The sequence below is a fragment of the Ambystoma mexicanum genome, chromosome 11 (assembly GCF_040938575.1).
Source record: "Ambystoma mexicanum isolate Mex_15411 chromosome 11, UKY_AmexF1_1, whole genome shotgun sequence".
NCBI classification, from domain to species: domain Eukaryota; kingdom Metazoa; phylum Chordata; class Amphibia; order Caudata; family Ambystomatidae; genus Ambystoma; species Ambystoma mexicanum.
The window spans coordinates 1,027,261,550-1,027,276,555 of record NC_090934.1 but is presented as its reverse complement, the minus strand read 5'-3'; the positions used below and the strand labels follow the sequence as shown (position 1 = coordinate 1,027,276,555).

The 15,006-nt window shown below is 43.0% G+C and overlaps 1 protein-coding gene across 4 annotated transcripts in view; it reads left to right on the top strand.

The window, feature by feature from the left end:
- DIS3L (DIS3 like exosome 3'-5' exoribonuclease) overlaps positions 1-15,006 on the top strand; it is a 1,101,103-nt gene that overhangs the window by 175,766 nt on the left and 910,331 nt on the right. The window contains exon 2 of one of the 4 annotated variants that reach the window (XM_069624268.1): positions 10,654-10,748. The exons of the other annotated variants lie outside the window; for them this stretch is intronic. Coding sequence (XP_069480369.1) covers positions 10,689-10,748 — 60 coding nt within the window. The 5' untranslated portion in view covers positions 10,654-10,688. The remainder of the gene's footprint in view (positions 1-10,653; positions 10,749-15,006) is intronic. 4 annotated transcript variants of the gene reach the window in all.

The window sequence follows — 15,006 nt, the reverse complement described above, 5'->3', positions numbered from 1 at the left end:
CAAGTTGGGTAAACAAAAAAAAATATACAAAATCACAGGCTGCTTTTTAGGGGGGGGCTGAGGGCCACCCTAAATTGGCAGCGCATGATGTACCGCAACGGGGGGTGGCCCTCAACCCCCCCACCCCAAATGGAGGGCCCCACCTCATGCAACCCTCCCTGGGCGCAGATAGGGGGGGCCTCACCTCATGCATCCCTCCCTGGGGTCAGATACCCCTTCCTAGGAGCAGATATCTGCCCCCAGGGAGGGTTACAAGGGGTGCCCCCTTTCTACTTCGGTTGGGGGGCACCCCCCCCATGGAGGGACACCCCCCCTTTCATTCAGTAAAAAATCCATGGTGGCTAGTGGCCCCCACCCCTTCCCCCAACCCTGTTTCCCATAATTTCATTTTTATTTTTTATTTTACATTCCCTTGGGGCAGATGGTCAGCCATCTGCCCCAGGGTTCACATGCACGTGCCCCCATGCTTTGGGGTCGGGAGGGGGGAGAGGGCTGCTTACTTGAAGCAGCCCCCCCCACTTCACAAAGAGATCCATGGTGGTCTAGTGGGTTGCTGGTCACGGATCGAGCGCTCTGCGCCGATCCGTGACCAGCAATGCCTCATATGTGGTGTCCTTGGAAAGGGGAGAAAGTCCCCTTTCCAGGGAAACCACTTTCTGCTCAATCCCTGGTGGCCTAGTGGGCCCCAGGACCCCAAACCCCCTCCTACCTCCCCCCATCCCTCGGATTATTACTTTTTTTTTTCTTTTATATATTTCCCTGGGGGCAGATGGTCAGCCATCTACCCCCAGGGTTCATTTTCATGTGTCCCCATGCTTTGGGGGCCGGGGGGGGAGAGGGCTGCTTACCTGAAGCAGCCCCCCTCCCCCCCAACTCACAAACAGATCCATGGTGGTTCAGTGGGTTGCTGGTCACGGATCAGCGCTCTGCGCTGATCCGTGACCAGCAATGCGGCATATGAGTGGTGTCCCTGGAAAGGGGAGAAAGTCCCCTTTCCAGGGACACCACTTTTAGGTCAATCCCTGGTGGCCCAGTCGGCCCCAGGGCCCAAAACCCCCACCCCCCACCCACCACCCTCCTTCCCTCGACTTTTTTTTTTTTTTTTCCCACCCCTGGGGGCAGTGATCATCTGCCCCCAGGGGTCCCTGGCGCTGTGGCCCCATGCTTTGGGGCCACGGGGGAAGGGGGCCGCTTACCTAGTAAGCAGCCCCCCTGCCCCCACGTGTCACAAAAGGATCTTCGTTTGATCCGTGACGTTGCTGCCCGCGGATCGAGGCGCCCTGCGCCCGATCCGCGGGCAGCAAAGTCACACAATGGGTACCGTTGGAAAGGGGAAGATCTCCCCTTTCCAACGATACCCGCCTCGATCTCCGGCTTGAAATACAGCCGGAGATCGAGGCGGAACAAGAAGGGCACTCACCTTCTCTCTCCAACGCAGCAGCCGAAAATGGCTGCTGCGGTGGAATTGCTTTCCGTTTCACGCCGACGTGTGTCACGCATGTCGGCGTGAAACTGAAGGAAATCCAACCCCCGGGCAGTGAGGGGGGACCTCCCCCTCACATAGCCCGGGGGTTGGATTACAGTTTTGAGCGATCCCTGCTTTGCAGGGATCGCTCAAAACAAGGTGCCGAAAAGGACGAGCTATCTCGTCCTTGGCTCTGCGTGTGCACTTCCAAGGACGAGATACCTCGCCCTTGGCACTTAAAGGGTTAAAGTCCACCTAGCGGCACTTTCTGCATACACCACTTCCCAACTTAAAGTGTCGTGGTGGAAGATACCAGTTATCAAAGCCTTCATGGAGAGGGTAAAGAGGATACACCCTCCGATAGCTAACCCAGCTCCCGGATGGGACTTCAATGTGGTACTTTCTAGACTCGTGGACTCTCCCTTTGAACCCATGCACAAGGCAACTCTTAAGGACCTCACTCTTAAGACTGCTTTCCTAATAGCTATCACCACCATTAGGAGAGTAAGTGAACTACAGGCTCTTTCTGTTCTAGACCCCTTCGTAACAGTTCACAAGGATAAGGTGGTTCTACGCACACACCCAAGGTTGCACCAAAATTCATCTCGAAATTTCATGTAAGCCAGTTAATAGAACTACCAACGTTCTTTCAAAACCCTTCCAGCTTGGGAGAAAAAAGTCTGCATACACTAGATGTACGCAGAGCTGTCATGTTCTACATGGAAAGAACCAGACCACTGAGAAAGACTAACCAGTTCTGTGTCTCGGTGGCAGCAGGAAGAGAAGGAGATGCAGTCTCAAAGTCCACTATATCTAGATGGATTGTTCAATGCATCACTCTCTGTTACACTCTTGCTAAGAGAGAACTACCCTTCAAGCCAAGAGCACATTCCACTCGAGGCACTGGGGCTTCCATAGCGTTCATTGCAAATGTTCCCCTTGAGTCCATCTGCAAAGCGGCTACCTGGAGTTCTGTGCACACCTTTACAAAACACTACTGTCTAGATGCAAACTCTAGATCTGACTCCCAGGTGGGACAGGCAGTATTAAGACATCTTTTCTCTACTGTTCCTTTTCATAACCCACCGCCAACTCCGGGTACTGCTTGCTAGACTATGCACAGCATGTGATTCTAAGCAGATTAACAAACATCAGAAGACAATGCATTACTTACCGTAAAAGCATTTCTGATGGTTGTATCTGCTTAGAATCACATGCGCCCACCCTTCCTCCCCCATCGGATGGAAGGAACATAGACATCTTTCTACATCTCTCTCTCTCTCTTTTATGTACTCACTCGCGTATAGAAGGCTCCCTCAGGGCAGAAAAAATACAAACGGAGGGACCTCGACGCGTGAGGGATTGTGGGTACAACGCACGTCACTATAGGGATAGTGTTACAGACACGCCTTGTCGACGTCCCCTTTTCAACTACGAAAAACAAAATGCAATACTCCGCAGTGACCACTGGATGTCGGACCTATGCACAGCATGTGAATCTAAGCAGATACAACCATCAGAAATGCTTTTACGTTAAGTAATGCATTGTCATATAATCTGAGGTTTGTGGAATCTGCTTAGATCACATGCTGTGCTTAGGCTGACATCTAGTGGAAGCTGCAGAGTATTACAGTTTGTTTTTCGAAACTCAAAAATGGGCGTCAACCTAGGGTGTCAGTAATACTATCCCTAGTGTGACGTCCACTGTACCCATGATCCCTCACGTGTGTAGGAAGCATAGTTGCGGAGTTCACTGGCTTTCAGCCATTTGTCATTAATTATTCAAAAATTCCCTGTTCCTCTTATCCCACGTCGAGACTCCGAAGATCGACACCGGTACTGAAGAACGAACAGCTGTCGAGACTGCACAACGGACTTTGGGCCTCGGAAGGCCTTTGGCCTCTGGCCCGGGCCTCGGAAGGCCTCTGGCCCAGGCCTCAGAAGGCCTCTGCCCTCGGCCCTGCAAGTAGGGAGAGTGTGGTGTGGACATACTCGCACTCGTTTATTTCCTACATACTCGCCCGCTGCCATATCTTAACATATGGAGAGTACTCCATTTAAATTCTGCCCCATGTGCAACCGGAAGTTCCCTTGGGTAGATAAGCATAACACCTGTAATCTCTGTTTGCCTAGGGACCACCCCGAAGCCAATTGCAGAGCGTGTAAGCTCTTTAAAGATAAAACACTTAAGGACCGCTCCACCAAACGTTGGGCCCATTATGCCAGGCAACCCGAGGCCATGGACACTGTGGGTTCCTTCAGTGATGGCAGCAACGCCACCGTTTCGGACGGCGAGGGCACTGGAGTGTCGTTAGTCACCCAAGCGCGAGCCCCTGACCTCGGAGGACTGTCCGGTGGGGCAGTTTTGGGGACCACACCTGGCGGCATGAGCGCTACCCTAACACCTACATCTGAACACACTAACCCCTCCTGAGACTCCACGCGTGTCGAGCGATAGGCAGAAAAAGGTACAAAGAGAGCGGTCCACAGAATCGGTGTCCTTTGGGCGTTCCAGGTCTCAATCGCCTCATTACACACAGCAACCGTCTACGATTGCTAAGGGTGCCACGCTTCCTAAAGTCACTGAGGTATGGTCGTCAGAAGACGAATCCGACCTCCACCCCCAAGCAGCACGTTCAAAGTCGACTCCGGCAGTTCGTTCCACGTCTGCCTCCGAGTCTCGACGTCCCCACCCCTAAATCTCTAGACCCTACGCAACACACCTCCAAATCTCGACGCCAGGCGTCGAAAGATTCAGGGAAGACCAAGGAGTCAGGGAAACATGCCTCCACGCATGGGGACAAACAGAAATAAACATCTGAACACCAGGTTCAGAAGGAAAAAACATAGATCTTCTGAAGGAACCAAGACCCCTGACCCTGTGACTAGGCCTAAGGTTGTCCCTCCCACTCCAGAGAATATGGGAATGAGAGATGAACCTCAATAAGACGTGGTCATTCTCAGTTCCAAGGAATGGAGCTCTGAAGACATCGACAGAGTGATGAGGAGAATGTCTTTCTTGGCTAACTTTTACGAGAAGAATCCTGATCACTTTTTGAATGATCAAAAAACACCTACTACCTCTACTCCTTCTGTATCCAAAGACCTTCAGCCTCCTAGCAAGAGACCTCGCACTGAGACTCCAGCTCAGGGTCTGATTTCAGACCCACTCACTATTCAACCTTATCTTCAGTATAGTGAAGATCCAGACATACAGATACTGGATGACCAGGCAGAGGTCGAATATTATGGGGACAATGAGGACCAGGATGAGGAGGAGGAAGACGAGGCAGAGGCCTATAGTCTCGACTCCCCTATGCCCAAGGACCCACCGGTAAATGACTCATCTGTGGATAATCAGCCATTATTGAATGAGGTCTTAGCTAAAGCTTCAGAGCGTTTTCTTAGACACTCAAGGGGTGCAAGAGGAGAAGGACTTTGCAGAGGAAATTATGGGGGATAGGAAATCTGTTGCCCAAGCCATACCAATTCTGAAATCCATTCAACAGAATTGACCCCTCCCTCCTCACCACTAACCTTACCCAGGCAGTCAACCCAAGAAAAGGGAAATTATTCAGGGTCACCCCCTCCGACCCACTTTATATAAGGGGTCAACTTGAACCCGACTCATTGGTGGCCCCAACCACCAGAAAAAGGGTGGGTACACCTCTAGCATCCTCGGAAGCTCCCCCAGACAAGGAGAGCAAAAGGATATATGGGCTAGGAAGGAAAGTGGCTTCCACCTCCACTTACCAGGCAAGAATTGCTAATACCACCACTCGGCTGGCAAGTTACAATTGTCACCAATGGGAGCAGGTAGCTGTCCTCATTGCCTCCGCACCTGAACCTCTAAATTGCCAGTTGGCCCAGATTGCATCAGAAGGGAGATCGGTATCCGGTTGCATTATCAAGGCGCCTTTTGATGTAGCAGACCATGCAGGCCGGCTCATGGCAGAGAGCACAGTCATCAAGAGGCACGCTTGGCTAAGGCAGTAGGAGTTCAAACCTGAGACACAAGCCACTCTAATCGACATGCCGGTAGAACCAAATGTCTTGTTTGGGAAAGCGGTGGAAGAGGCACTCAAAACAGCCAAAGACGAATATGAGACCCTTAAGTCCCTTGGACAGCTAACCAATAAACCCACGAACCAATTAGGGAATAATAATTTTCGTCGCTTCCGTGGCCAAAATTCCCATAGAGGCTCCATTACTCTCAATGGCAAGGGACATCGTGGGGAGGCAACCAAACAGGCTGCCCAGAATTTCCCCAGAGGTCAGACAAGGGGTCGCGGTACAGGGAGAGGCAGCCCAGGTAGAGGTGGCATGCCTCCAACAAACAGTGACGCTCCGCTCAGGGTCCCTTCTCATGCATCCCCGGTAGGGGGGCACATTGCCAGCTTCACCCACGCATGGGAAGGTATCACATCGGACAGATGGGTGCTGTCCACAGTGTCCGCGGGATACTGCATCAAACTGTTGTAGCGCCCCCGCGACCATCCGCCAAGACAGAAAATACACTCCTTGGAGCACCAAAGAATCCTCCTCGAGGAGTCGTTCTTCTTGCAAAGGACGCAATAGAACTTGTCCCGGGCAACCAGGTAAACAAGGGTATTTATTCAACTTCTTTCCTTGTGTCAAAAAAGATCTAACAATGCGCCCATTATTAGACTTGGGCCCTGCAAACAAGTATGTCAAGCTTCAAAAATTTCGCATCACTAACCTCCAAGAGGTAATCCCCCTACTAAGAAAAGGAGATTACATGGCAACATTGGACATGAAAGATGCCCATTTTCATATTTCCATGTTCCCAGCGCACAGAAGATTCTTGCTCTTCAAGGTGGACAGTCAGCACTACCAGTTCAAGGTGCTGCCCTTCGGTGTAGCCTCAGCTCCAAGGGTATTCACCAACGTACTGGCGGTGGTGGCGGTGCACCTACGCAGGGAGGCAATCCCAGTGTACCCTTACCTGGACGACTGGCTCATCACTGGGGAGACCCCAGTAATTTGCAGATCCAGCATCCAAAGAACGATCAACCTCCTCTTCGAAATGGGCTTCTCAATCAACTAGAAGAAATCCAGCCTGGAGTCCATGCACCCAGGACCAGAGTTATAAGCAGTGAGGTTATAAGCCACCATGGGTTTGATATGCTGCGGTGGTTGTGGGTAGGACCTACAGTCTTGGTTGCATGGGCGCAGGCCGTAGGTATACATCCAAGACTCTAGGCCCTGGCCACAGCCACTGCACCATATTACAGCCACAGATCACACGTATGTATTCGAATATGTATGAAATGTGTGAAATTATACTTGCTGTTTAATTTATTGAGATTTTATGTATTTTTTACATGACTTTAGTACTTGGAGGACATTTTTCTTTTTCAATTTCTGTGATAAAAGAGCATGTTAGTGTTTGTATTTTATAAAGACTTATTACATTGTATAATAGACATTTTAGCTTTTTTTTTACCCTCCTATTTAGTTTACAAACCAGTGTACTGTGCATTTTGCTCAGTTTCTGTGTTTGTTTTTCAAATCATTGGGTCTGGGGGAAAAAAAATCCTTGTCGGCTTAAAAAAACCCTTTCTTTGCTATGCTACAAACTATTTTTGTTTCCTTTGAGTGTTCACTTGTTTCTGGTTCATTTTCTATATGTTGACTTGTTGCAGATTTTTTAAACAGATACCTGTTGACGTATTATAACTGTTTATAGTCTTTTAATTGCGTTTTCGTTAATGTTGAAGTACACATTAATTATTAAATTTTGGATTTAAGAATATTAAATAAACGTTTGTAAGATTTGCTGGTAATCTCTGCTTTAGAGTAATGCTACTATCATTACATTCAAACCATCCACATTTCTTTTTAATATATGCAGTGTAGTGACCTGCATTGGTTGTGGCTCCTGCGTGGTAGATTATACCTATTCTTGTGAAGGTTTTCTTACCAAGTGACACTTGACCGTGTGTGAATCCAGTCAGCTTGCAGTTGTTTTTGACACCATCTGTATTGTAACGTAGAAGCATTAGTATTATGTAGTTACTATGTGTTTGTATCAGTAAGGTGGAGCGATTATCTGAATTGCAGATAGTTCATAATCTGCCACAGTTTGGATTTTGTACAAGTTGTTGAAATGGAATGGATTCACAATTTGGGTATGCATACATACACAAATTGCTCATTAGAGATTTGTTCCTGTCTCACATTGCTGCAGAGAGTGCATGTATGTTTCCACATGTATGAAATCTGGATTTCATTTATAGATATGTTTTTGTTTTCCTGTACTTGTAGTAAGTACATTAGAAATTCTTGTGGATCTTCTTGTGAGTTTATAGTGAACCTCACCATTCCAGCACAGTAGTCCAATTCTTGTCTTATTCCGTGAACACTATACGTGTTGGCAGGATTGTTTGTTGAGTTTCTATGAAGGACTAACATTTGCAAACACAATTGGTCTGTACTGTGTAAGTAAATGTTGTTAACAATTGGTGGCAATTGAAATAGAATATTAATTGCTACATTTGCATAGCAACTTAGACCAGTTTCATTTGAAAATTTGAATGGACAAGATAGTTCTGTGTCCGAGTGATTTTTTTCGGAGTTTGTGTTCCTTCTTTGAAGAAGTACCCAATTTTTTTCACTAATAGGTTCTTCTTTGGTTGTGGTAATTGATGAAGTATTCGCTTCTTTTACTCTCTTTGAAGGATTTGCAGTCAGATCCTGTTGTATTTCTGCATTAGTTTTCTTTTACAACGTTTTCCTTTTTGTGGAACAGGATATGATTTCAGATGGGGGGTGTACAGTGAACGTAGTCTATAGAAATAGACTGTCAAGTGTACGTAAGCATGATAGTGCTATTTAGCTCATGCCTTCTTTAAAGACTGTTTCCAATATCTATCAATGCTTTGTTTTAGGGTAAGACCTTGGGATTTATGAATGGTGACTGCATATACAAGAGTTAGAGAAAATTGTTCTCTATGTACATACATGTTTTTGAAGAGACGGAATCGAGCTGTTAAGCGCCCTATCCTTTTCACTTCTGAAACGTTATCAAAGACAATATTGACAAACTGAATATTGTTGTCATGTGGGTATGTTTGAAAGCCAACGACTGTAGCCAGTGCCCCATTAACTAGTCCTTGCTCCATGTCAAGGTTACGTTTAAGCATTACTCTACAATTTAAGGATAATTTAAATATTTTTTCCAACCCAGTTGTGTTGGAGATTGAATTTTCTAAGGTATTTAGTCTTGTTTTGGCTTGCTGACACATGGGTAGTGTCATACCATGTATGTCCAGTTTGTCTGTGGAGCAAATTTCAATTATTGGTTGCATTCCTTTTTTTTAACATTGTTTCATTGAATTTGGAACAGCTTGCAAGAGTTGGCGTTAAGGCCATACAATTGACATTTGTCTGCGCTAATTGTTCCTTAACATCAGTAGCACATGCGTTATCGCCATAAAGTGCATGGTTGTGCCGGGTTTTCAATATTGCTTGTGCCTCTTGGGCTAGTACACCAATTCTAATACTTTTTAAAATGTTGGTGTAAGTGAGGTCTGCAGATTGACGTATGTTTTCTGTTAATTCTCTATATTGGAAATGCCAAGGGTTGACATTTCCTATGCTGCCAACAGTTTTACGGCATAGTTTGTGTCCTAAGGTTTTAAAAATAGGTTGACCTTTCACTGGTGTCAGTTGTAGAAGATCTCTGAAAACGTTTTAATGTGTTTTCCTGCAAAGAGTTCTCTGTAGTTTGTTTTAAGTACTTCTTGCAATCTGAGGTGAATAAAGCCAACATTAGGTTGGAGACCATGCTCACTTCATCTATCAGTAACGTTTTTATTTGTTTTAATACTCTGCATATTTCCATTGCAGCTTCTGTAGAAAGTTTGTGATAGTCTAATTTGTTATGGTGTTCTACTGGAAGGAGTAGTAATCGGTGTAAAGTGACACCGCCTATGTTGTAGGCAGCTAAACCTGTGGGGGCAGTTACAACAGCTGACAGTTTGTTGTTTGTCAGTTGTTGAAGGAACTTGCTGATTTTGATTAAGAATGTTTTGCTTGACCCAGCTTCACCACTGATGTACGGCAGTATAGGTTTGTAATTTTGCCAGATACATTCTTTATTTTCGTGTTGTACACCATGTACAATTTCGTTTGTCTTCAAAAATGGTGCGCTGGTCTTTAAGTTTTGATTGTAGTACAGTTAAGTCTTCTGTATCTTGTTCATAGTGATACATGGTGTTTTCCACTTCTGTCATAGCTAATCCTGCCTCATTTGCTATTAGTGACTGTCCTAGTGGTTCTTGGCTTCCTGTTACATAAGGTTGACTACTGTCGGAAGTGTCCTTATCTAGTTGGGCCTGGAGTTCTTCTTCGTGTTGCTGTTCATTGTGCAACATTGTTTTGTACTGCGTAAAGTTCACATCAGTGATGGTGCTTTCATTTGCTTTGAAAGCGTCTTCATTGCAGTCAGTTATCTAGTATCTCTTCTTCTTTTCTCCATGGTTTAAAAAGTTGTTGCAGGGACATGTAATATAGTTCTTTCTGTTGAGGAGTTTTTAATGACAATTTGACATGATTGATTAAGCTTTGTTTGGTAAGTTTCACTAACCTGCCTTCACAATCTGTCACTCTATAGCTACCTTTTGCTTTAATCTGGTTTTATATTATTTTTGTATGCAAGGTTTTGGGCTATGTGGCATAGACCCATGGTTTCCAAAGTGGTACTCCTGTTCGGGTAGTATGTGTCTAGTAAATTGTTTTTCAAAATGTCTTGGCTGTTGGGATCATTTATGGCTATTGTGTCTATGTCCTCATATGATTTGAGAACTCTTTTTCTAGATTTAGCAGGACCAAGACTTAGCCATACTATATTTTCAGATTTTCCTTACAAAGCAGTACAGTTTAAACGATCTGCAGCTTCATAGGCGCCACATTTTTATGAGGGATCATTTTTATGCCTAGGCTGTACAATTTCTGAGATGGTGTTTTGTCTGATGCTAGGTCATTCCAGAGGTCTTGCAGCTCTGTTTTTTCTGCTTTTGTTAAGTAGGCTGTAACATATTGTGCAACTGCAGAGGAATTGTCTGCAATGTACTGCACATCTGTGTTTGCATTCTATAAGAGGGCAATGATTGCATTGTAATATTTTGATTCTTCTGTTCTTTTTATGTAATACATGTTCTTAGGTGATTTACCTTTAACACTATGTCGAACTGAAGACATGAAGTTGTTCACATCACCTGTTTCTGTAACTGGTCGAGGGAAACCAAAGCGGCATTTGGTATAGTATTTCCCTTTATTTTTGTATTTGCAACGATAATATTTGCCACATTTGTGTCTTTGAAATTGTACAATTTGTCCATGAAGGTCACTTTGTTTAATTTGTAAAGGGATTTCACAAGTGACATATTTTTGGATGAACTGCAAAACAGTGGCATCACTGTCCTGACCAAATTTAGGTGCACCTTTAATCCATGAAAGCATGTGGATATGTGGTGCTCCTCTGGCTTGGTATTCTTTTCTCCAAAAGAAGTGTTGCACTTCTCCGAGGGGAGGAACAGTTTTATTACAAATAAAGTGTAGCATAGAAATGAAACGATGGTGGAAATATCTTGAAACATTAACGGGATCTAGAGAGCAAAGTTCTCCAGGTGTTAGTATATCTATGTTGGTTTTGTTGTTGTTTGATATGCGTTGGAAATTATGTAAATCTTTCCATGCATATTCTGCACAACTTAATGTAACAAACCAAGTGGTTGGTCCAAGGTTTCTGATCATAAAACGTGCTTCTCCGTGTCGTCGGAACCAGTGTTCTTTCGTACCACGCATGTTTGCAAACAGGTTAGTTACGCTTGATTGTAAAACGTCATCTTTTTTCTTGCACTTTTTGTATTAATTGCGTAGCTGACATATTTTGAAAGTGGGTTCCAGATTTCAATATGTGTACAACTCCGTAACATAGGGCTGCTAGTTAACTTTCAGAAAATAGGTGGAATATGTATTCCCAGATTTAGACAAAATGTGGATCTTCAGAATACATTCGTAATGAGCGGTATTCTGATGCTGTTATCTGAGTGGGTCTATCATCGTATCTTTCTCCTTTGCCAGTAGGAAATAGTAGTGGAAAATCCCGTGCTTCTATACTTTTTTCCCATATGCTCATTGGTGAACCTTTGGTTTGTCACATTTGCTAAGTTTTTAGTGCATCATGTATGCTCTCATTAGAGTGCAATGGATGAATTGTATAATGGTCCAAAAGAATGGATACTGCAGCAGGATCCAAAAGTTCAAATTGACCAGTTTCTGATGATTCTTGAATTATTTCAGTTGTTTCCCTTAAGTTTTCTTCAATATTTTTTTCTTTGTAGTATTCATTATTGTCTTTCAGATATTGCAAGGCTTGTCTAACTTTATGTAAGTCCACGAGTTGTTGCCAAATTTTTGTCTTTTGTTGGTACACCATTTACTAAGACAATTAAAGAAAGCTCTATTGGACGTTGCACTCCCAGAGTGTGCACATTTTCTTTCAGATCTAATGGCAAATAAACTACTTTGCCACGAATGCCTTTAACCAATTCAGAGGGAGGTAATTTTGCTGTTTTGTTTGAAGGTGTATTATTGCTTGAAATGGGTGTACTGTTTGAATTATGATGCTCTCATACAAATTGAGTTGTTGCAGGGGTTTTGGTAATGGGAATAATTCCAAGTTATTTGTGATAGCACGTGAAGGAGTTTGGTTGTTGTCAAGTTTTGTAGTGCAGTAACTGCAACATATTAAGGGTTCACTTATTTGGTATTTGTTTTCTGCTAAAAGGTAGAGAGCTAATTCAAACCATTTGGAATCTTCATTGTCTTCTATTTTGTATGTTACGTCTGTAGTTTTTGTGTTACTTTTGTAAAAAGTTCTGCGGCAACACACACACACACATGGTTTGGTACTTCAGCGGATATACTTTTAAATTTTAGTATTTCTTTTTTGTATGTGTGTAATAGAAGGTTGCCATGTGCAGAATTGTTGCTAGTCTGTTCTAAAGCTATTGCATTTTGTAAGTAGCTTTCACTTCCAAAATATTTTCTCTGGATACGGTCGATTTCTTCTTGTAGGTATTTGGGTGTACCATGCAGAAGAGTGTTATTTAAATTGGCTAGTTCTAAAGCTGGACTTTTAGCATAGTACAGTTTATACACTAGATTTCTTACATTTGAATGATGTGTTGATATCATTTTGATATCACGGAAGGTGCTTTTGCAAATAGGTCCTGAAATGCAGGCTAATGAATGTCCTTGTAGTCCTGTGTATTTGCGCACTGGACAGGCATCCATATTTTGCAGGACTTAATTTTGATTTTGTCTTTACCTTTCACATACTGATTGAAGAACCGACGTAAAGATTTGAAAGATTTGTTGGGAATGTTAAACATTGATGTGCATTGCCATTTGTATACTGGACATTCTGGTTCAGTCGAATGGAGAGGTAATTCTGAGTTTTCTGGGGATACTTTTGTAAGCAGTGTTTGTTGTTCCATGATGGTATTATTGATTTTATTTTTCATATCCCCGTCCACTGCTATGGATGGCAATTGTGTTTGTTTGATTTTGTTTGTATGCTTCTTCATTAAAATATAGTTCTGTGGTCGTCGTGTGACTCCATTCACCTCCACAAATATTTAAGAAGTTATTTTTGTTGACATTCCGTTTATTAAGACGTTCCTTTTGTAGTTTAGTACTTAGTTTTGTTAGTGGTTTCATCCTGTTTAAAACTAAAATAAATAACTTCCTTTTGAGAAGGATTACACTGTCTACAAGAGCTTCTAGAATAAATTTTCTACGGTACGTTTTAAGGGTTGTGGATGATTTCGCTTCTCTTATTAGATTCTGAAGGACTCTGTGGCCGAACATTTTTGTTAAAATGCTTTTTTTACTATGGTTTCTTGCTGGTATGAGGATTTATAGGAGCAGTGTTGGCAATAGTGATAGCCAAATTCTTGTTAAGCATTTTCTGTTACATGCCACATTTTGATAGAGGAGGCAATGTTTCTGTAGTTGAAGCTTCTTTTGTTTCGCTAAATGACTGCATTAGCTGTTTTGTTTTCAACGTTTTGTACAAACTATGGTAGAGATGGATGCTTACTTTGGACACTTTTATTTTCATTTGCTCTAGTTCTGCATTCCTTTCTACGGACTTGCTTTTTGGTAGGCATTCTTTGGCGTCTGTTGAAAAAAAAAGAAGGTATGGGTTGGTCTGTTTTACAATGTATGTCTGCTGTGTGCATGCGTGTATGAGTTTGATGGGGAAGATGTTTGTGGTGGTGTGTGAATGTACATTGGGTAGTTACTATGAGTTGGGAAGGCTATTTTTCTATTTGTATGTTACTACACTGTGCTTCAGATTAGAGTAGAAAGTGAGCTAGTGGTGAGGAGAAGCATTAATAGTAAACGTAATGGTATACAATTAAAACTGGTATTTGTTTTGTAGTACTAACATTCTAAGGCTTGTGTATGTTTGCGTTCCAAAGAAACGGGGATTTGTGTGCCATTCTGGCTGTTAATCTTTGTTTAATAAATGGGGATTTGTGGGCATAATGGTTCAGAAATAAATGTTTTTTTTGGTGCGCAAATTACATGAATGACCCACACAGTCTCTTTGAGGAACAATAAGAATATAAAGGTATATTGTACTTACTTTGTTTTTGTGGAATGAGCAGGTTTCTTCGGATATGTTTGTAGTGTAGATGCTGTTCATTTTCAGGAGAGTGGTCTTCACTGCAATTGTAAAAGGAAGTAGTTAGTAATTTTGTGTGTTTATAGCAGTGATGTTAATGTACACGTTCATTGTTATGCTTTCGTGGAAGTATTCCTTTTTGATATCTCAACACAGTGTATGCGTGCATTTCATTTGACTATGTGCAGCCTTTATATGTTGTTTGCAGTATGTTAGTTAAACCTGCTTCGCAAATGAGTACAATTTCAAGTTCATGAAATGTCCTTGTTTTTTTGCAGCTGTGTTGTAGATAGCACAGAGGTTTGGAAGTGATAGGTCATTTTTAGTAGATATGGGTGAAGGGGAAATTTGAATACTTTCATATTATAAGTAGGCATGCAAAAAATTGGGAGCACCTGAGAGGGAGATGTCACCACAGCAATTGGGAACGTTTATTTTTCTAATACGATCGCATTGGGAGTAGCATTAATTTAGGTGGAAGACAATAAAACATGTTTTTTTAATGAAAAATCGAGTTTTGCGCGTAAATTGGGATGCTTGGTACGTATGTATAGGTTATGTGGGAGATCGTAAGAAGTAGTGCGTTTTTTTTATTAAATGAAAAATCGGGAGTATCGCATTTAAAGCAGGAGCGTTCGTATGTATGTATGTATGTATGTATTGGCTATGCAGATTTAGTGGCATTCATTTGGTTATATGGAATCATAAGAGTTGTACATGTACTCTGAATAAAATATGCATACCTGTACTTAGTAATCATGCATGTGGGTATGCATGGAGCTGTAAGTAGAAATCCTCGAGACTGACTGGCACAGTA